Source organism: Cyprinus carpio, chromosome B16 (assembly GCF_018340385.1).
Source record: "Cyprinus carpio isolate SPL01 chromosome B16, ASM1834038v1, whole genome shotgun sequence".
NCBI classification, from domain to species: domain Eukaryota; kingdom Metazoa; phylum Chordata; class Actinopteri; order Cypriniformes; family Cyprinidae; genus Cyprinus; species Cyprinus carpio.
The window spans coordinates 4375746-4398900 of record NC_056612.1 but is presented as its reverse complement, the minus strand read 5'-3'; the positions used below and the strand labels follow the sequence as shown (position 1 = coordinate 4398900).

Genomic DNA, 23155 nt, shown 5'->3' with positions numbered 1-23155 from the left:
TTAATTAGCAACAGTTACGACATCGCGCACGTCATGGACGGTCCAATCATAAGCCAAGCCCCTTATGACCTTTTTTAGCAACCTAGAAATCGTTCATTGGCCAGACTGACCAGTGTCCACTCGCCAACGCCGGACTTTTAGCCAATCAGGTAAGCCTACCGGGCGGAACGTCACATTGCGTAATTAATATTCATGAGCTGACGCTGCGCTAGACTTGAATTCGTAAATTTACCATCAAGTTGGCAATATAATCGCACTATATATTATATATACTACTGCTTGTTCGCAAGTCAGAGAAAGGCTGATACAAGTTAGGAAAATCAGAATAAATGTAGCTGTTAAATCAGAAAAAAATAGCTGTTAAATCAGAATAAATGTAGCTTATTATAAAGATTGTAGGTACTAACAAAAACTAATTATGTTTACTTCTATAGCTTTAGAAGATTATGAATTTTCATGGCAGTTTAAGGGCTGTAAATGTACCCATTAATAAATTGTTGAAAGAAGTCGTCATAGCCGGTCTTTTTCTTATATCCCACTAAATTTATTAGATGACAAAACCATTGCAAAACCTCACATTACATTCAAATGTTCAAGAAGTGATTTCCAAGTTCAACAGGATAGTCAAAAACAGCATGAACACATCTAAACGGTGCAAAACTTCATATGATTCCTTCTTTATTAAATACAACGAAACATGAACTTAAATATTATTGCATAAAGGAATGGATTAGATATCGGAAATGTTTCCAGTTTATGTAAGAGGCAACCACAACATTCTAGATAGAATATACATTCCTGTTTGATCCACAGATCTCGAAGAGTCAGTAATTAGAATGATTATGATGGTATGGAACTATAATAGAATAATACAATTCGTGTCACAAATCGTGTCTTCCTCACACTCCTTGAGTAATCTGACATTCCTGAGTTCAGTCATGATTCAACACTGAAGTAAAAGGCATTTACAGGTCAAATAGCGACTGAAAAATAAAGCATATCTGTAAGACGAGGCAGAGAGCAGTGCAGACTTCAGCACAGACAGAGAGAGATCACAATGCTCCATGATGTAATAAAACACAAACACACACAATTCATCGATGTCAGCTGATTCGTGGCACATTATGGTTGAGGTATTTTAGGAAATAATTCTGAGATACTTGAGGTAGGAGTCTGAGTCTCTTTTACATTGTGGAGAAGATGCAGAGCACTTTGCTATAAATAAATACTATGGGTAAAGGCTAATAAAAGGTTTACATAAGCAGTATGCATATATATGTATATATATATATATATTAAATATGTCATAAAGTCTTTCAGCTCTCCTGTAAAATGGGAGTAAAAGGCTGTTAAATATTCCAAACAATACAGGCAGCTAGGAGCCAATGACTTCACTATCGACGCAGGAATGGGCAACATCTGTTCAAAAGAATAACTTATTTCTCTCTATCTTGCTCCAAGAAACCCCTGAGGGCCAACTGTCAAAGACAAATAACAAAATATATTGCTAGCAGACACACAGATCAGCAGCATTTAAGACGAGATAGCAAATACCAAGCCAAGATTTGACTGTAGACTGAAGCTTAGAGATAAAAGTGTGATTGATTATGTACTTTCAAGTCTAATAGATTAAGTAATTGTTTGAAGATAACCGCAGATCACTAATGGCAGATCTGGACACGTGTAAAATGAGCTGCTGGTTGAGAGAACCAGGTCAGCGGTTTAACATTCATTTGGTCCCTATAGTGATCAGGAGAGTCTATAGCAAAACTGGCAGTTGCCAAATCCCCAACTCAAACCCACCCCAAAACACCACCAACACATTTTCATAAAAGCATCACGAAATACAACAAACATTCAAATGCATCAATCAGTCAATAATCTGTAAGAATAAGAGTATATTCCTTGCGGCAACTCTAGACGAGCTCAGTAGAGAAAACACTTTTAAAAATCACCTAAGGGCTGTTTACACGATGACGTTTTCAACTAAAAATGGAAACATTTTATGCGTTTTGGCCGTTCGTTAAAATGGGGACTGAAAATGCAAACATTTGAAAACAGGTATCAAATAGCACATTTTTTAAAATGATACCATTGTTGTCTCTGTGTAAACTACAAAAACATGAATTTACAATGCAAATTTTATAACATGTTCAATCTGAAGGAATGCATGAGTATGTAAGAATGCATATGTGTGCAGGTGCATAATGTTTCTCTACAAAGTGACATCGCCAACTACTGGCCGGGCATGTATAATACAGCACTTTCAGTCTTTTACCTAGATTAGTGTAAACGGGGAACTTAAAAAGAAAAACCACAAAGGAAAACATTTCCATTTTAAGTCCATCGTTGTCGTGTAAACGTCCCTTTAATGAGATATGAAATAACTACTTCTGTAAATACACCAAACATTGTACTGAAATTCCTGAGAGCAGCTCTATTCCTGAGCGTTAAACCAATAAAAAAGTTACATTCTTCTCATCTGTTGCTTTTATAGACCTGAGGGAGTTCCAACAGCAGCATTAGCATTTGTTTTTGTTTTTTCCAGTATAGTGATATGATTGGTTTTCAAGCGTGGTCCCACCGTCCTCTGCGATCTCAGTCGGTGCTCCCGGTGGGTGGCGGGGAATGACTGTGCTCCGCTTTCTCCTCTTTGACACCACTAGACTTTTCCTGAGACCCCTGAGACGACTGCTGGGCTTTGGCGGGGCAGTTGGCGACCATGTGCGCGACACTTTGGCAGAAATGGCATCTTTTGGGTTGGGGAGGCAACTTGCACTCTTTGGCATGGTGGTCCAGACCGCCACAATTATAACACCTGCGGGACAATTAAAATAAGAATTTTCCTTAATCACCGTTATGAACAAAATCACTTTAGTGTCTTACAGCAAGGTCTAACTCAAATCCTGTTAAAAACCAGGATGGGATTTATGGAACTCTGACTTTTAGAATAGATTTGGGAATAAAAAATAGTGATTAAGGGGCCATTTTAAGCCAAAAACTGAAAACTTTTTATGCATTTTGCCTGTTCGTTTACACGACAGTGGCGTTTTGGGGACTGAAAACGCATTTTTTTGGAAACAGGTTTCAAAGTGCAAGTTCTTCAAAACGGCACCGTTATCGTTTCCATGTAAACACTCAATACGGGGATCTTTGAAAACGGTGATGTCATGCGCGTGCGTAGTACGTGTTAGGGTTGTAGACATGCGCAGTACGTGTTGATTTTACATACACAACATGTTGTTGCTGCTCAAGAGTTTGCTAACGCTTCTTCAACAAAGTGTGGGTTTACTTCACCAACATTACAACTAACAGCAGAGACACATCATATACAACATATAATTGTCTCTTCCCTACAGGTACTGTTTACGAACAAGGTGACAGCACCAACTACTGGCCTGGCATACGCAATACAGCATTTTTGGCCGTTTTCGCAGATATGTGTAAACACAAATCATTTTGAAGATGTTGTTGTGTACAAATGAAACTTAAAAAAAAAAGCAAGGGAAAATTTTTTCAGTTTTTGACTACATCGTGTAAATGTAGCCTAAGTGTGTTTACATGTACCACAAAATGCTATCAAACTATCAAAAATCAGGTCATTCTAAAAATTATTTTATGTGAGAATTAATTAGGTTTGTTTCCTAAAAAGTTTCGTAACTGGCATGTGCACATCAAATAGGCTCACAGAACGACTAAAAAAGGGATTCATTTGCCAATAAAAATTGGATAGTGGCAAACACACACACAAGTTTGCATATATGTTTTTTCGAGTATCATGTTTGATACTCCAAGCTTTTATCTCTCATATAGTATCTGATATAGCAGAAAATGGAGCTTATATTCGAGGTGGAAAAACACCTTTAATTTTATTCAGAGGCAAAATATGCAATTTGGTGCAGCTGCTGATGCTTATATGGACAAAAATAAGATGCTGTTCTTGTAATGTAAATCAGTAAGAACTTTATAAAATTAAAACTAAGACTTCTTATATAAAATTCAGATATCTATCACTCAGTTGTCATCTCCCAGTAATGTCTTAGTGAAATTATATTTATACGACTATTTTTATGATCAAAGTTTTATGCAATGCAGTGATTACTGAGAGATGAACAAATACATTCTCCTCAAAAGCCTGATGATCATATTTGAGACTCGCATTTGAACATGATTGTTCTATAAATTGATGTATGGATAATCAAAGATGTCCAGTAAGTGTTCCTCTTGACATATTACTAACAATATCAAAGTTATACTTATGCCTACTTTATAAAAATCAGTAGATTTCAGAACAAAGACACACGTAAAGCACTAGCTGAAGGTGGACGTTTGTACAATTATAATATAGGACCTTTTACTTGATAAAAAGACTAAACTATCAATCAGAAAAAAGAAGGCATGTAGTATATTGTGTACAAATGTTTTTTCAGCAAAGATTTGATCATGCCTCAGAAATTTGTGTATCAAATAAGATATGTAAGCTTAATAGGATTAATGTTTGCCATCAGTGTGAGCAAATATTTCAATTAAAATAAAACATTGCTTGTTTTTTTTTTTTTTTTTTTTTTCCTGAATGTGCATTCATGCCCAGGCTGTCAGAGTTTACACAGTTATTTAGAGGAGGGCCATGTGCGGAGCTCCCAGTGGCATATGGGTGCCTGGTATGGGGCAGTGGCTGCTGCATTGATGTCCACTCAGTTGAGGTCATGTGGGTGACTGCAGGGCACAGGGGACTTTTGGGGGACACTAGAATGGCTTCTGGTGGTTTATAGGCACTGACCCGAGGCCTTCATCACACGGCACGGACAGACAGCAGGCCAAGCGGGCAGAAGGCAATGACGGTCTTTGTTTGAAAAAAGCTGCAGCAGCAAACTATGAACTATGACCTCTAGCTTCCTAACCCCCAAACAGCCCACCCAGTCCCTAAACACATGCAGTTTCCATGGCTATCCTGACCCCTGACCTCTCTCGGGCACCTTCATCTGTTATCAATTAAATAAACTGCAGCGTTTTCTCCTCTGCATCCTGACCTCAAGCATTCTGCTCTCTCTTGTGAAAAAGGAGCGTGTTTAATTGTACTGAATGTGCACTTGTAGTGTTCTTCAAATTTTAAGTGTTTTTTCAAAAAAACTGTACTTGCAGATAAAATTAAACAAAACAATAGGACGCTTAAGTGTACTTAAAATGAGACATTTTCTTAGTCCTTAACACACTTATGTACACTTTTTTAAAAGTGCACAATGTAATAACATCAAATTAAAAGTTTTACTTCATGTACATTATGTTTTAATAATATTTTGTCATGCTTTAAAGAAGTACACTTATTTTGATGTGTTGATTAACATACTAAAGCACACATCATTTCAGTTGTAGGGATTTATTTGATGTTATATTTAAAACGAATTTATTTTAAATGTGTTGAAATGCAACTTCATCATTATAAATGTGTAATTACAAGTATATTTTTAATACATGACAAACACGTTACACTAGTTGCATGTAATATAAATTTCAACTATAATGTATTGTCATTTAATTTTATATAGCATGCTATTAAGTGTCTGAAAACATTACATTCTTTCTTAAGTGCATTCTTTTAAAGTATATCATTTCTGTAATATGCAGTCTTTTTTTTAAAGATTGCAGTGTACTCCTTTTTCACAAAGGCTGCTTCAGTAAAACAATGAAGCTCAATGCAGAGCCTCCACTCAAATGAATGAATAAACATGATGGACAGATGTGGTTTTCTTAAAGGGGTAACATGCTCCAGGGATGTATCGAATGCAAGCCTGGCAAGACCCTTTGAGGATACAATGATCTGATACGTCAACACAGTGTCTTTCACAGAAATCAGAACGGATTGACTGACGGTCCAAATGATACGCCTCTAACTTCCAATCGCACTGAGAGCTGAGAAAGGTTTGTTTTGGTACCATTTGGGAGATAAAATGGCATAAAATAAACTCCTCGCTCTATGTATGCAAACAGAACATTCTTTAATCAAATGTACCATAATTCTGGCATAATGTTTCAGTTTTTACAAATCAAATCTAAAACTGCATCCTTGCAGTTAATATTTAAAGTGACTTATAGTCCTCTTTGTAAACAACAGCCAATTGGGGGATATCCATCAGGTATAAATGCATCAGTGACCAGGCGTTTTAAACAGTTATTGATCCGGGTCACATCGACAGTCCATGCAGCCCTAACCCAGGCCAGAGGAGGGGGAAGGGAGGACCTGGTGAAAGGGGTGAGGTGACCAAACCATGTTTATGGAGAGATCAGAGTGATAAAACATACACCTTATAGCGCTACACACTAATGCTGAAGAAAGACCCACCAAAAGTCTTAAATAAACTGCATTCTGCCACCTCAAGCTAAATTAATTAGATTAGATTAGATTCAACTTTATTGTCACTGCACATGTAAGGTACAAGGCAACGAAATGCAGTTAATGAACTCCAAATTACAAATACCAGTCTGACAGTTTCAGTTGGACATTGCAAGCCTTACACTCAAAGTCATTAAACTACAAGGTGTTTCCTAGTAATTAATTTGTTACACTCTCAGAATTTTTTTTTACAAAAGCTATCACCGGGGTGCTACCATTTAAAAATATGTACCATTTTGGTAATAATATGTACACTTCAGAAAATAATATGCAGCCTTTAGGGGTAAGGTACAGAGTGTACCTTTAAAAAGGCATTCTAATGGCACAAGACCTAAAATAAAGCTGCTGGATTTTTGTTGATAAGTTAAGAAAGACCCTTGAGTCTTAGTAATGAAGAGAAAACCTGCCTTTTGCCAAATGCCCCAGTTGTAAAAATACTAAACGATATATTTTTATATGGCATTGATGGGTTCAATAAAGAAACCTTACCATCCACGGGACCTTTCCATTGTACAAATGGTTCTTCATAGTGGAAAAGGGTCCTTCAGATTATTAACATGTTCTTCTCTGATCACTGAAAGGTTGACTGGGGAACCCAAAATGGTTCTTCTAAGACCTCAGTGTGAAAACAAAGAGTGTATAGCTCTGAGATGACTCACCTGTCTCCTTTGGCCCGGCGTTTCTGGACACTCTTGCCTTTGGGTCTCCTCTCACTGCCCAGACAGTGAGCTCCTCCAGGACCCGTCACCCGCAGAGACTCAAGACCCTTGGAGGACTTCTTGAATGTGAATTCAACAGCCTCACCCTCCTTCAGACTGCGGAAACCCTCCATGTGCAGTTTACTCTGAGAGAGGCAGACAAGGACAGAAAAACATTGCCAGTAAGGTCACTAGACCAATTCCACATTCATACAGGAACTCAATTAGTTACATGCACAAGGCAAGAAATCACTGTTGGGTTTGAAATACAAAACATCTGGTATCATCAGTGTTTGTTTTACTGTGGAACACTATTCAAGCAAAAAGTTCCCAGAGGATAACAACATTAAAGGAATGTGTGGATTATTGTTATGTTTTTATCAGCTGTTTGGACTCTCATTCTGACGGCACCCATTCACTGCAGAGCATCCATTGCTGAGACACTGATGCATTGCTACATTTCTCCAAATCTGTTCATCTACATCTCGGATGACCTGAGGGGGAGTACATTTCCAGCAAATGTTCTTTTTTGGGTGAACTATTCCTGTAACTAGTTGAGTATGTGATGATGCATGTTCTTATGGGATATGAAAGAGAAAGCGAGTGATTTATGTGTGAAAAACCCTGGCCTTACCATCCCCCGACCCAGGTTACAGCATTCCTGATGCACACACACACACACACACACACATCCCCCCACATCACACACAGGTCTCTTAATCCCCCTCACTGACCACTGGGAAGATGCTGTGGGGTCCAGAAAAATTCTTCACATGGTTGCTTGGCTTTAGTGTATCCTGAGGGCGAACATTTTCCCCGTGAAGAATTAGCTCCCATTGCACAGTGTAAATGAGCACCTGAACTAATTATTTAAAGAAATAGTTCACCCATCATTTACTCACACCCATGCCATTCCAAACCCAAATGCCTTTTTCTTTTCTATGGACAATAACACAAGGAAGCATGAAATGAAAATCTTGCCTGATCATCAACTATTTCTAAATGCATGTTATTGTTCTTATTGTGATCAATTCATCCATGCATGCATTTTTATTTTTTTCACCTTTCACCATGTTTATTCAAAAAGTGACAACACTTCATAACTCGCATTCAGATCTGCCTCTATTTTTTGAATTCATCGCTCACATCTCCAAGTAATAACTGAAGCTTAAACCCAGTTCTCACTCTACCTTTTTTGATTTTCCATTGCACTTGGATGTATGTCACAATATATATAGACAAGACCTGTCTCCATTCCATTTAATCGTGACTTTTTAAGACTCATGGAAGTGTAGCTTTCTGGCTTCAAAATAAAAAAAAAATCTCAGAGCTCAAACAGTAGAGCATGCTGCTAGCAACTCCAAGGTCATGAGTTTGATTCCTTGGAAAAGTATGAACTGCTTAAATGTATAGCTCGAATGCAATGTAAGTCGCTTGGGATAGAAATGTCTGCTAAATGCATAAATGTAAAAGGGATGCACAAATACATTAAAAGTATATCATTAGTTAATAAGAAAAGTAGCAATGTCTAATTATTTTTTATTTTTTAAATCAGAAAGTCGGATCTTTTCAATTTATTTGCTCATCAGATTCACAAAACTGGTCTAAATGATTTGCTTACAAAATCGAGTTCAGTTCATCACACAAAGCTATCATGTGGCTTGGGAAGATTTGCATGGACACATTTATGTTCTTTTCTGAAGTTTGAAAGCCTCAGTCCCTATTTATTGTCATTGCATGCATTGAATAGTGACACTAGCATAGTCCTTAGAAGATTCACCTTTTGTGTTCAACAAAAGAAAGATAATCATATGTTTTTTTTAAAGTGCACTTTGTAATAACATCAAATTAAAAGTTTAATTTTGAGTTCATTATCTTTTAATAATCTTTTGCCATGCTTTAAAGAAGTACACTTATTTTGATGTGTTAATTAACATACTAAAGCACACATCATTTCAGTTGTAGGGATTTATTTGATGTTATATTTAAAACAAATTTATTTTAAATGTGTTGAAATGCAACTTCATCATTATAAATGTGTAATAGTTAAATACATGACAAACATGTTATAAAAGACCCCTTTTACACTAATTGCATGTAATATAAATTTCAACTATAATGTATTGTCATTTAATTTTATATAGCATGCTATTAAGTGTCTGAAAACATTACATTCTTTCTTTAGTGCATTCTTTTAAAGTATATCATTTCTGTAATAAGCGGTCTTTTTTTTAAAGACTGCAGTGTACTTCTTTTTCACAAAGGCTGCTTCAGTAAAACAATGAAGCTCAATACAGCTCAATGCATTGTATTCGTTTGGAACAAGAGGAGTTGGGCTTCATTTCATGGTGAACTATTCCTATAACAGAAAACCTTTTACAGGCCATACTCACAGACAACTAATGCTACCCTGCACTTTACAGTATCCTATCTATCTGCCAACAAACAATGGCAGTGATGTGATGTCATGCAGCAAATGCGTTGCAGATCTTATTGCTTTGATAGAACTGATAAAAAAAAATGTAAATGTGGGTTTTTTACTTTCGGATAAAAGCATCTGCCAAATGCATAAATGTTGATTAACACACAACATTTTTATCTCCCTCCTCCAATTGTAAGTAGCCTACAGTTATGCAAACATAACATTTTCTTTACTGTAATGCAGAAAATATGATGTAGGCTACACCTGTATTAGGTGTTGTGAGTAATATTTAACTGATGCTGTATATCAGTTAGAGTTTATGCAGCACGTAGCTTATTGTCAACATTCTGCTGAAAACGGAGAATGAAGGAGAAATCTTTATTATTCCACTCCTGAATGTTTTATATATGATTTTAAGAAATAATACCAATGTATCAAGCACACTCTCGGTGGATCATCAGGTTTGGGTTTGGCCTTAGAGGACTAGTATGACAGATTCTTATTGAAGTGATGGAAAAGGCCCCGCTGGTGCTGAAGAGTATGTTTTGTGGAAACATCATTGGGTACAACTATGTTGTGGCAGATGCAGTGTTCCCTTTCAAGTACTTCCATTGTGTGTCGGTCAAAGTGACCGTTAACCTATTTCCCTAGACACGTGTGACCCCCACACCCCTAACCCCCAACTTCCCTTCCTCCCACCGACATCCCCCTGATGCTCCGAGGCATCTTTTAAAGCTCTCCCTACAGTAAAAAACCTTTGAAGTGAGCGTGTTCACAGGATCTGTTCTGTATGGACATGCATGATCCATTGGTAACAGTCACACAGGTGATGGAGAAAACACAAGCAAGCAGGTTGTGACATAATAAGAAGCAAAAGTCCACAAAGAAAGAAAGGATCTGTCACGCTCTCTTTCTTTTGTCTGCTCTCACAAAGAGTGGTGGAGTTAATGTTGTGTAGCTGAGGCCCGCTGTCATGACCGAACGTGTGTGCAGCACGTGGATCATGAATGAATGTATAAGCCTGGACAATATCCAACTATTTTGAGAGAAATGATCACTCCCCATTAGGTCGGTTCCTAACTTGTCAATATAAACTGAATATTTTGGGTTTTCTAATTGAGTTTAGTAATAATGTGTTGGATAAATGTTCATTTAACCTCAATTTTGCATATGCATAATTACATATTCCAAACATAATGGTATTATATCAGCCATCTTGCATTGGCTTTGGCTACTAAAAACCCCAATCAACCACTTTACAACTCTTTAGTTTGCTCAATGCTCACTGACAGACCAACAACAACACAGAAAATGTACTACATGCCCAGTACTACTCAGAATCTGCTGTTTAAGAGAACACTGGGATTGTGATGTGTTAAATGTGCCAAATGAAGTTGCAAATTTAGTAGGTGTCTGAGACACAAATGGCCACCCAGTTGGTCACCTCAACAAAAACCGGCTCCTAACTGCTACTTCAATAGCATACACGTATCTGGCTAATGACTTTATGACAGGAAACAAGATTAAAGGCATCTTCCTTGAAGGTGCAAGTGCTGACAGGCCAGACTATTGTTTGAAGACATGACACTTACATGGGAATTGAGAGGTAACGGGGAGAATACTAACCACACCAGAGTGGACGAATGCAATTACTGCAGAGGTTCAAACACTTTGTCTGGGAAGCGATGCTGTTTGACTAGTGCTTGGACATTCACGAAAGATTGTTTCAGCCATTTAAGAGCTCATTTAAGAGCTAACTAAGCAATTTTTGCTTCCAGCTGTTGGCTTTCCAAATGGGAAAGATGTAAATGCAAATAAAAGTTGAAATAGTGTGCTGCAGAAATTATGTATTTTTGTAGGCCAAAAGAAGTCAGCACTTCCAGTTCCATCATCCTTAAGGCAATAGTTTTTCGAATAAGTTTTGATAAAACATCTGAAATGAGGTCTGTGGTGTGCATCAGTGTTTCTGCAGGTTTTATGAAGGCTAATTTATGACTTTTTAAAGACCTTTTAAAGCCCAAACTGAAGGAATAAATTATAATACATCAAAAGTTTTCTATATGTAAATGTCACACAATCAGTTGTTTTATGAACACCTCAAAATTTGCAAATACAACTTCTTACGGATAACAATAAGTAATTTTTGCTGCCAACCACTATAATATGGACTTTTACAGCAAAAAAGTTATCACACTGCAAAAAAATAATGACATTCTTCCTTTGTATATTTCTCTTTTTTTACAGTGCTAATGTCTAAAGATTCATTAACTGATATAACCTACATTTACTTGGGAAGCTAAATGACAAACAAAGTCTTGTTTTTCTATAAAACTGATCAAAATTAAGTTTATGATTAAAAAAAACACATCAGTAATACCCCCTTGTTATAAAATGGCTCTAACAGCTAAATAGGACTACAGTTTCCTTGTGTTTATAATCTAGATATTTAGGTTGTGTTCATTTGTTATGATTATCTTAATGAACAAAATGTTTTTGTGTGTATCTTTTGTTGGTCACAGAGCTTGTTTTCTGCAATAATCCAAAATCCTCGAAACTACTTGATATTCAACCCTACACATACCTGATGAACAAACACGTCGACTGGACTTTCTAAAGGCACACCATCTCTTGTGCTCATGGACAGGAACCCGAAACCCATCCGAACATTGAACCACTTGCACACACCCTCGCCGTGGTAGGCCTGGGGGTCTTCCTCTGCGGCCTGCCCCTCCTCCTCCTCTGCTTTCGTACAGCCTCCTGCAAACCCGTTCACATTTACCATCACTGGTTTTACAAGAGAAAATGATATGCATGCAGGCATGTATTCAAAGGTGAAATTTAAAAATTCGAATGTAACGGAAACATACATTCGAAACTAGAATTTTAAAATAATTGCCGCCAAATTGACAGATCTAAGAGTTGTTGTTTTAAATTATTTACACAATAAATCCGCGCCAACGTTTCCCTTTAACTTTATTTCAATGTTTTAAATAGAATAAATATCTGGTTATTCGTCTCTTGCAATTTTGTAGCAAATAACTACAAATAAAAAGGTTTTAAAACACATTTGTGCATATTTACAATTAAAGCGTTTTAGGTTGGGAAACAATGTAACAGTGTAGTATTTACCACTCTCTCCATGTATTTTGGAGTATTAGGCTATTTAAATTATTATTTTTTAATTGAAAAAAAGAAGCAACGAATTAAATTCACCAAAACGTAACACAGTTACGAAATGCCTTGTTATTGTGTTGATAAATTCTTTTACTTATTATGTTTTTAAAAACAATATATAAAATTGTAATATTCATTGTTGAAAAAAAAAAGAATGAATTAATTTAACTTGTCTCAAAGAACACACTCGTACTTTCTGCTTGATAGTCCTGGTGTAAAACTGAACCCATGTTGAGCTGAATGAAATCCGCACGCTCGGTTTCCTTCCATTCTGAGACCAGAGCGGGCCTAAAACCTTCCTCAAGTCTCAAGAAAACACCCTCACAGCAGAGTCTTCCAAAGAGCGCGAGTAAAACAAAGAGGACCTCCGCGATACCCTCACGTACACGCGTTCACGAGTGAGTGGGAACCTGAAGACAATGCGTGGACCCCCGCGTCTCCTAAACAAGCAACACCTTGATGTAGGCTACCTTCATGATGAGGACCAGAACTTCCAAAAACAAGTGACATACCCTCTGCCATGGGTCCCTCTCTTTGCCTCCTCTATGCTCTTCTCCTGCTGTCCAGTGTGGGATGTTAATCTGGGTTCTCCAGGTGATCTCTCGTGTTTCGGTGGCTGCTCTGAACTGATGATGCTTCTCATGCTCGACCCCCTCTCTCTCCCTGTTTCGGTCAAGTCCACGTGATTCCCAATCACCCCAACACCCCCCCCCCCCCCCCCCCCCCCCCCCCCCCCCCACCCCCACCGTCCGAAACAGGCCAAGCCCACACAGAGACCACCGCGCAAACATCCGGCCCCCAAAAGGTGTCCAAAAGCCCATTAGATGTTTGTTTGCACGACACGAACCTACACTATCAAAATGCGCATTATCATTTCATTAAGTGGTACTCAGCATGTAATTGGTCACTGATCTGTTGAATTCTGATAAATTCTTAACCATTTTGTTTTAATGACAAGATTTATTTTTAGAAGTTTCTAAATGAAATGGTCTCAAGTTATGCTCAAAAGGAGAGTAAACACGCCACACTGCTCAAATATGTGTTTCTGTTCTGATCATATTGAGCATTAAAAAAATATGTTTGACACAGACTGAAGGCAGCTTCAGAGCGTAAACTACAAACTACAGTCATTTATTGTCTTATGTGATTACGAGGGACAACGAATAAAGAAGAACTAAATCATTTTAATTGTACAGCAATTCAGATAAGATTTAAAACGCTTCCGAGACGTAAGGATATGTTTACAACAAATGCGCCTTTAAGCTGTTTAAATTCGAAGCTATTCGTAAATATTATCATTCGCTATTTTTGTTTTAAATAATTTTGAGCATTATGGGAAAAAATCCGGCCAAAGCGATTACAGTGTAATAAACAATACATCAGTTTGTTGTTTAATAACCCATAGTTTTTCTCGCAGAATCCGACTTTATTTATTCAACATGATTTAATTCACACATTCATTATTATAAATAATAAATCTGTGATCAGGAAAATAATCGATCTTTTGACTTGATTCACTTTAAAAAATGATGTTTAGCTCTTTATTTGACATTATTGCCGTTTATTATTATTATTACAGTTAAGGTCATTATTATTATACCATACGAAACTAAAGATAAATGTAATTTGTGCAATACGTTTTCGTTAACAATCAGAAACATTTCTTAGGCTAACCTCGAAGTTATAACTGCTGTGCGTAGCTAAAGCTCCCACATTTATGTAGAATATTTAGCTAGATGTTGTTGTTTCTTTCAGCAGTTACACTATAAAATCATGGTCTTAATATGCAATAACTATCACATGTGAGAATTCAAAAGAAAGCCCAGGACAGCAGAGATCCACTAATGATGACAGATGTGAGGGATGCTGAGCTCTCAGTACTGACGCATTGTTACATGTTTGAACCACTGATCTATAATATAGAACATATATAGATCAGTGGTTTGAACCCTGTTTGTTAGAAATGGCGTTCGTTTCATTCCTCATCATTCTGTGATCAGAGATATACAAACAGAGCTGCCCTCCCCATTCAAACAACCAATAATCAAACCAGCAGGCCGATTGATCAATGCATTGTTGCTATGGTGATGCAAAAAGTAACTTATCTATCAATAAGCCCTAATTCCAATTACATTTGTAAAGACAATAAGCATGTGTACTGCACATGCATCACATCTCCAGGGCTTGAGAAGAGACATTTCTGCTTTATAAATCATGAACTAAAACAATGTATGGTTGTTTTTGTGAAGAAAAATGGTTTTACAGAAGCAGTTGTGATAAATATTTTAATGAATGAGGTATCTGAAAGGTGCAAACAAAGATGAAATTTATGGTGAAAGGAATATGCTGAAACACTGTATTTTGCTGATGAAACTAGAAATAATGCTTATTGAAAAAAATTCTAATGAAAATGTTTCTGCATTTAACATGAGTTACATTTTCTATGTTTAAGGCACAGATATTAGTAGATTTAACACAACAAAAGTGCATTTTCCATCAGGGCTCTAGAGTAGGAAACTGTTGTTAAACTGGTCATGATTGTAACATAGTCCATGTTATAAAGAGCTACAGTATCAGCTGATGATAAAAAACATAAAGACGTCTTCTTCTATAACTGATAAATGAACAGCAGCAGAACAAGCTAATTACAACTGTGTTTGTCATGCAGTATTTATTAACTTGAGCATTTCTCTGTCTGGAAAACCCTCACTTGCTATTTATTACAATAGAAAGACACACTTTATAACCTGTCTTTCACATATTTTTAAAGATTTATTCTATTCTATTCTATTCTATTCTATTCTATTATAGACAAATAATTCTTTAAAAAGTAGGCCTAACTGATTAGAATTCAAAATCTTTTTTTTCATCTGCATTTGTACACAAACATATACAATGGAATTGTTTGATACACAGTCCACACTCCAGAGAGAGCAGAGAAAGTCACTTAATATACTTACATATACTTACTTATAGTTAAATATACTGGACTGGAGTGGGGTCCAATTTCAGCCTTTCCTAATGTAACAATGAATATCATTACTTTTTATAATTCTGTCTACTCTAATCTCTATAAAAGAAAGTAACCTTAATAATAATTAACCTTTAAATTTTTATTATTTAATTTGATTTATTTATCCAAGTCCACATCTATTACCAGTACAGAAGTGAAAGTTAAAGGGGCATAATAATGTGATGTGTTCAGAATGCTACATGTAAAGATTACTCAGGCTATACGTCACTGCTCCCATAGAGCTAAACCTTATTATAAATAAATTAACAAACAAAATGTTTTTTTTTTTTTTGTATGGGCGAATGGTTGATTCTGAGGTAAATGCAATAAAAAGACCATCAAAATCGTACAAAAACATCCAAAATGCTACAGAAAATACTGGTATATATTTGTATATCTTGAAACTTTATATGATTAATATACTTCATTTTTTATAATAAGGCATCTTTTCTCTTATAAAATATTATATATTTTTGTCCAGATATAGCCTATACAATGCAGATTTATGGTTTTACATCTCTATGATATTGCTATGCTTTTATTTTGTCGATATGAACAAATTAGCATACATAACTGTGCTGATCATGAACCACTATACCAGGCTTGTTTGATTGAGCAACTCAACTTCTGACTCTTTGGTAGAGAGAATGTTGAGAGAATTATGGTAGCCTTTATTATTTGAAATGATGCATAATAAAATATTTTGTAACTGTATGTTTTGAAGCATTTCTACTTTATTTAATTACATTTTTAAAAAGAACACAGACAAGACATTTCTCTAGACTCTTATATTTTGTATGTCTCCCTGTAATGATTATGCACCAGATGTCAAACCAAGGAAGATGTAGAACATGTTCAGATGCAGTAAATACCATACAGGCAGAAATAGCAGGAAATGGAAGAAGAACATAAAATTGAAGATATTCTTAGGGAACGAGGGATGGAAAGAAATAGACTCAAAGCTTTGTTTATTTTTCTTAGAAATACATGATTAATAAGAAGAATTTGAAACTTATTGATCCCCCCCCCCCCCCCCTAAATAAGTAAAGTATCTGCCAAGTCCCTCTTCTACACACTCCTGTACAGTAGGTGGCGATATACAATTACAAGTTGCAAAAGCCAAGAAGAAGCTGAAGCTGAACAAGAGCAGCTGGTGTGTGTTGTTTGAATGCGGTGCGTGTTTGGAGAATCTTTCTCAAGCCTTGCTTTTGAAGAGCAATAGCTGTAAGTTTCTTTCTCTACTTGCTTTGAGTGACATGTATTTTTGACATAATGTGTAAAGTGGATAAGACGTTGTCATTTATACACATAACATGTTATCTTAAGCTTTTTTTCAGGGCAAATCGTAAATATTTTTGGAGATATATAAAAATCTATTTTAATGTGAAAATGTGCGAACATTCTTGTCACCTGTATATCATAATTAGTTTTATTTGAACACGTTTAGTCATGAGACTGACTGGTGGTTGTGTTTTTTCTTTAGTGTCTGGTCTGTTGTTGCTGAAACTGAAACTTTCTTTCCTCGAATTTCTAACTGATGGACTTTAACTCGCTGTCAGACTCTGGAAAGTTAAACCTGAAGGGAGAACAGTAACTTGTACCTATAGTACAGTAAGCAATGCTTGTCACTAGGAACCTGCTTCAAGCTTGTGTGTTTTTAAATTATATTTTGTTAATTAGGCTAATACTTGGAAAAATGTTGTTGTTTAAGCATAGTAGGCTGAACTATTGGATGTTCCCTTTGTTGTCATTATCAAAGCCACTGCAGCCTGAAATCTTTAGCCAGATAAGTGTAACAGGGCTGGTGCTAACATTGCAGCTTCGGCAGTGGGCTACACAGGGAAGGAGACCAGAGGCCATTCATGATTAGCTTTGTATTGTATGAGGTGCTTCACATGATCCAAGTTAGCCATTATGCTTTTTCCAATCTCCCAATAATAAGACAACCTCTGGCTGTTATCCACCTACTTTTTTCCAATGCAGAAGCAAGCTGTTTTCTGTGAATGTGTGAGACTTCTGATTTATTATCCGCTACAGGGAAAAATCAAGAAGAATATCCAAGTACAGTAAATGGTAAAATTGTATGCACTACAATTAATTAAATTAATGTGTTTATAATTAAGACAGTACATTAATATCATATAGTAAAAAATACCAGTTTGCAGTTTCAAGCAGCATAACAAGTTTTTTTTTTTTGTAGAGCTAAAATGAACTGGAAGTGAATGACTCTGGAAGCCAGACACATTAAATTTACAAATATTTCACTTACATAAATGCTTAAATGTGTAATAATAATAATAATAATAATGATAATAAAAACACGAAGTAACTGATGTATTGTTGATTTTGGCAAATCTGCTTCTTCCACACAGAAGTTCATGTTCAGCGAAGCTCCTTCCACAACAATCACACATTCAGCAATAAATGCTGGGATATTCCCATCAGTTCACTAGTGCAGACGAGCATCAGAGCATCAGGAAGAGCTGAAATCTGCAAAGATTGGGTTTATTAAAGAGGACCTGCAGAATGAAACGCGCTGAAGAACAAACAGGTTGGTATTTACTAGTGAGAGAGACTAACTAGTGAAGGCATTGACCTCGTATATATTTCACTGGTGAGAAAACATTACAGTACAAAGCGCATAATATTACAACAATAACGCCTTCCATTCTTGCTCAGTCTGCAATAACATAGTAAATGATAACATATCGTTCTGTGTGAAAGGTGCGCAGAAAAATGCAAATACATACGTTGACAGGCAGGTATCCTAATGTTTGGAGCGAATAATCTGATTGGTCGAACATTTTATGTATTTCCGATATAAATTCTCAAGCACTCTCTGGTTTGTGTTTATACCAGCCGCACATTTCAGAAGCGTCCAGAAGTGGCTCTCGTGCTGCTTTGCTAAAGATATGCTCCTAGTCTAATTTTGATGGACCCCGTGTCCAAGCTGCACATAATTAGATATTTTATGTATTTTAAACTGCTTAAAAACAGCTGCATGCCTTTTATCTTTGTCATTCATAACTAGATAGGTAGAACCCAAAAATAAATAATAATAAAAAATCAAGTAAAATCACATCGGACAAGCAAATCTCATGGTCTTGCGAATCCAGTTGCTTCGCTCATGGTGAGAGTTGGCACCGCATGGAAGACCGAACAAAACCTCGTCAGAGTCATAAATGATAATGTTAACATAATACGCTGATCGTACGCTGCTTTTCACGAGTTCGCACTTACATATAATTGGATTGAGCAGATAGTAAGCATATTTGGCATGCTGTCCTGAGAGGAGGGCTCCGAGCCCGGAATATAGCGAGAACCCAGAGAACTCCCCTTATCCCTAATCTGGGATGAGAATAGTTAAAGTGAGGAGTTGAGGTGGAGGAGGGATGCTGGAAAACTGTTGTGGGACAGAGGTAAGTTGGCTATATATATATATATATATATATATATAGTACACACACACACATGTATCGATTAAGATGAATAGCTAAACAAGCTCCACCTGTGCTGAATTGATTGACAATCTGATTGTGCTCCTCCCGAACCTTGTTAATAAAACATCATTTACATTTGAACATTTAATGAACATTTAATTTTAAATGTACAAATTCTTATTTGGCAAGATTAGCCTGCCTACACTTTCTTAATAGCTTAAACACATCCTTTATTCTAACTGCAATATCACTGTTTCTGTCACTGCAACTTCCCAAACAGACAAACACACACAAAAAATGCAATTTGTGTATTATTGCTCAGGCAGTAGTTGGAAGATGTTTAATATCTAACACAACACCAGTAAAGATGAGATATCTTTGTCACCCTGGACCACAAAACCAGTCACAAGGTTCAATTTTTTTGAAAGTGAGATTTTTTTTTTTTTACAACATCTGAAAGCTGAATAAATCTTTCCATTGACCTTTGACTAATGATCTTTGGCATAAAAGAAAAATGATAATTTTGACCCATATAATTTATTGTTGGCTATTGCTACAAATATACCCCAGCGACTTAAAACTGGTTTTGTGGTCCAGGGTCACATATATAAAATGTGCATAACATAAAATAAATGTTTGGAGAATACTACAAATATTACATATAAACATACATCTAACAAAATAAAAGATAAACATAAATGAGTTACATTGAGTATATACATGAATATATTATGAGGATTAATATAAGAAGCATAAATTATTAAAAAAATAATATAAATGAATACATGGATATGAAAATCCCCCAAAATATAACAACATTGATTATTTGGATACATAACTGATGGTTATAAAGCTTCAAGCAGATTTAGACTTGTTGTAATAGGAAAAATCTTTAGAGCTGATGAATAATCTAGATGAAGAAGCAAATAATAAGAGACGCTTTATGAACTGGGTCTTTTTATTTTTATAAAACTTATGTTAGATAATTGTGTAATTGATCCTATCTTCCTATAGAGAAATGGGATTTGTGCCTATAATGTTTAAAAAAAATAATAATTTGAAGATCCATGTACCTCATTCTTGGAAAGTTTCGATGACATAATTTATGAAAATGCATCAAAATGACCAAAATTGTTATATCATGATTAATTTTTTATGTCCTTTCACACGTCTCTTTTTTAAAAAAATAAAAATAAAAATTGAGTCGCTCACAAATAAACTGTTTTTACTTTTATTTCAGAGTTGATTGAAGAAAACGAGGAGAAAGAAGAATTGAGTGAATTTGAGGAGGAAAGTCATGTTAAAACTAGAGAAAAACCCTTAAGAAGAGTCAAGAAATCTTTAACCTGCACTCAGTGTGGGATGAGTTTTTCATGTCTACAACATTTAAAAGAACATCAGAAAATACATACTAGTGTGAGAGAGTACATGTGCTTTGAGTGTGAAAAGACTTTTAGTTCAGCAAAGTGTTTAAAACAGCACCAGAGGATCCACACTGGAGAAAAACCATACAAGTGTTCACACTGTGACAAGAGATTCAGTCGGTCAGGACACGTGAGAAGACACGAGAGGATTCACACTGGAGAGAAACCGTACACATGTGACCTGTGCGGGAAGAGTTTCACAATAAAAGGACACCTTACTACACATACGAGAGTTCATACCGGAGAGAAACCATTCACTTGTGATCAATGTGGAAAGAGTTTCGCGCAATCAGCAAAACTTAGGGAGCACATGAACATCCACACTGGAGAGAAACTCTACCCATGTGATCAATGCGGCAAAACGTTTTTGTGGGCTTCAATCCTGAAGAAACACCTGAACATTCATACAAAGGAGAAGCCACATTCATGTTCTTTGTGTGGAAAGGATTTTTCACTTCTGCATCATTTAAAAGAGCATCAGAAAATACATACTGGTGTGAGAGAGTACATGTGCTTTGAGTGTGAAAAAACATTTACTTCGGCATACTGTTTAAAACTGCATGAGAGGATCCACACTGGAGAGAAACCTTATAAGTGTTCACACTGTGACAAGAGATTCAATCAGTCAGGAATCCTGAAAACACACGAGAGGATCCACACTGGAGAGAAACCATATCACTGCACTGCATGTGGGAAGAGTTTCAGTCAATCATCTTCTCTACACAGTCATACAAAAAGCATCCACGGTAAGTAGATCCAGGACTTTCAGGTCCGATGCTGTGTCCTCACCAAATGTGACACAATAATGCATCAACCAATAAAAACATCATCAGGATAAATAACAGAAACATTATCTAAAGTAATGATAGTGAATAAGGTTCATCTTCAAAACCAGCAGATTCAAATCAACTCAAAGATGGAGTTCCTCCCCAAAGAACTTTTAAGTTTCATGTTTTCAGTTGTCTTGAAATGCATATGTGTCACTTGTAGTTTGCTTACTGTTTCGTGAAGAAATGTAGAAGATGACAAACCGTTCTTGTTCAGGAAGCTGAAGAAGAGGCAATTCAGAGAGACAATTTTAAACCACTAGTTATTCTCCTTCAATGACATATTTAGAAATCACGGATGCAAGATATACTGTCATGTAGCTTTGTAACTGATCCTTCTCTGCTTCTCTTGTAAGTAAGGATGGTGCTAAATTTCGAAAGACCGTAGTATTGATAAGCTCTGATAGTATCGGTTCTGCTTTCACTACATACACTTACAATTTATTATTGGTACATAAATATTATCAAAGCTAACTGCATCCATTTCTATATGCGATAATATGCTTTTGTTATTGCACTGTAAGTCTGTAAGATTAATCTAAATTTATTTTTGATTTCGAGTTTGGCTTCCGAGGATTATGAAATCAAGACATTTAAGGACATTTTGGGCTTTGGGTACACGCCTGAATGGCAGGGGTGACGGGCATGGGGTAATAGAGAAACTAAGTAACAGGTGCCCTGAGGAAGGGAGGCACAAAGATATGGATAATCCATAATATTATCATGACAAAATTGGCAGGGGGTTCATGACCACAAAACCAGTCATAAGTCATTTTCTTAAATTGAGATTTATACATTAACAAGCTGAATAAATAAGATTTGCATTAATGTATGGTTTGTTAGGATAAGACAATATTTGGCCGAGATATAACTATTTGAAAATCTGAGGGTGCAAAAATATTGAAAAAAGTTGTTCAAATTAAGTCCTTAAATGCATACTGTATTATCAATCAGAAATGAAGCTTTGATATATTTACACATTTACAAAATATCTTCATGGAACATGATCTTTACTTAATATCCTAATGATTTTTGGCTTAAAAGAAAAATCAATCATTTTGACCTATACAATGTATTGTTGTCTATTGCTACAAATATACCTGTGCTACTTAAAACTGGTTTTGTGCTCCAGGGTCACACACATCCATACATTATTTCAATAAAATTGTATGTTTTTCATTCTGTTAAAACACTACGTGCTGCACAGTTTCAGAAGTGACAACCGCATCTGAATACAAGAGTGAATCTGCTTAATTATTGTTCCGTTAGGCTCTCCTGATATTGAAATGACTGAGTGATAAACAGATGGAAAAAGAAATTTGTTCTTCATTTTATTACTGACTTTTGCTGAATGATTGCTTAATTAAAATACATTTTAACATTCTAATGTTTTAATATACAGTTTTCTTGTAAACAAAAGTTGTGTTTTATTGTGAAAATAAACCAGTCTTGGGTTTTTAGTGTGGTGAGGGGCCAAACCCATGATTCTGTGTCTGGAGCCCAACATTTGGTGCTAAATGGTAAAGACTTTAGTAGCTTTAATAAGAATTAAAGGGGTCATATGATGCTTTTTTTTAAAGACCATTATTTTGTGTATTTGGTGTAACAGAATATGTTGACATGCTTTAATGTTCAAAAAACACATTATTTTTCTAATACTGTACATTATTGTAGGTCCTCTATGCACCGCCTCTCTCAAGCCCCTCATTTTCTACAAAGTCCCTCCTTCTGACAAGCGCAGTCTGCTCTGATTGGCCAACTGACCC

The 23155-nt window shown here is 36.1% G+C and overlaps 2 protein-coding genes across 9 annotated transcripts; one reads left to right on the top strand and one right to left on the bottom strand.

Annotated features, from left to right (window-relative positions):
• Positions 1-505: 505 nt before the first annotated feature.
• On the bottom strand, positions 506-13351 carry LOC109106378 (protein lin-28 homolog A-like). Of its 3 annotated transcripts, none has more exons than XM_042740381.1 (4): positions 13198-13351; positions 12093-12268; positions 7051-7235; positions 506-2818 (listed from the first exon to the last, which is right to left on the bottom strand). In XM_042740381.1, the coding sequence occupies exons 1-4, from the start codon at positions 13205-13207 to the stop codon at positions 2599-2601; spliced, it is 591 nt and encodes a 196-aa protein (XP_042596315.1). In that variant the 5' UTR covers positions 13208-13351; the 3' UTR covers positions 506-2598. The 3 variants fall into 3 exon arrangements, with proteins under 3 accessions (XP_042596315.1, XP_042596314.1, XP_042596313.1); XM_042740380.1 differs by lacking the exon at positions 13198-13351 and adding an exon at positions 12879-13174; XM_042740379.1 differs by lacking the exon at positions 13198-13351 and having other exon boundaries at positions 12093-12308.
• Positions 13352-16789: 3438 nt separating this feature from the next.
• Positions 16790-22808, top strand: LOC109105713 (zinc finger protein 239-like). Of its 6 annotated transcripts, none has more exons than XM_042740377.1 (5): positions 16811-16922; positions 17182-17309; positions 17682-17771; positions 18071-18249; positions 20379-22808. In XM_042740377.1, the coding sequence occupies exons 4-5, from the start codon at positions 18225-18227 to the stop codon at positions 21314-21316; spliced, it is 963 nt and encodes a 320-aa protein (XP_042596311.1). In that variant the 5' UTR covers positions 16811-16922; positions 17182-17309; positions 17682-17771; positions 18071-18224; the 3' UTR covers positions 21317-22808. The 6 variants fall into 6 exon arrangements, with proteins under 6 accessions (XP_042596310.1, XP_042596309.1, XP_042596311.1 ...); XM_042740374.1 differs by having other exon boundaries at positions 17182-17572; XM_042740376.1 differs by lacking the exon at positions 17182-17309 and having other exon boundaries at positions 16790-16922.
• Positions 22809-23155: the final 347 nt, after the last annotated feature.

Bases quoted from the DNA above. Each gene is read 5' to 3' on its own strand.
- LOC109106378 (XM_042740380.1), bottom strand. From the start codon at position 12,915: ATGGGTTCAGTTTTACACCAGGACTATCAAGCAGAAA. The intron at 12,269-12,878 runs GTACGAGTGTGT...ACGGGTTTGCAG, and splicing joins CCAGGACTATCAAGCAGAAA to GAGGCTGTACGAAAGCAGAG. The intron at 7,236-12,092 runs GTATGTGTAGGG...TGCCTCTCTCAG, and splicing joins TCGACGTGTTTGTTCATCAG to AGTAAACTGCACATGGAGGG.
- LOC109105713 (XM_042740376.1), top strand. From the start codon at position 18,225: ATGAAACGCGCTGAAGAACAAACAG. The intron at 18,250-20,378 runs GTTGGTATTTAC...CTTTTATTTCAG, and splicing joins ACGCGCTGAAGAACAAACAG to AGTTGATTGAAGAAAACGAG.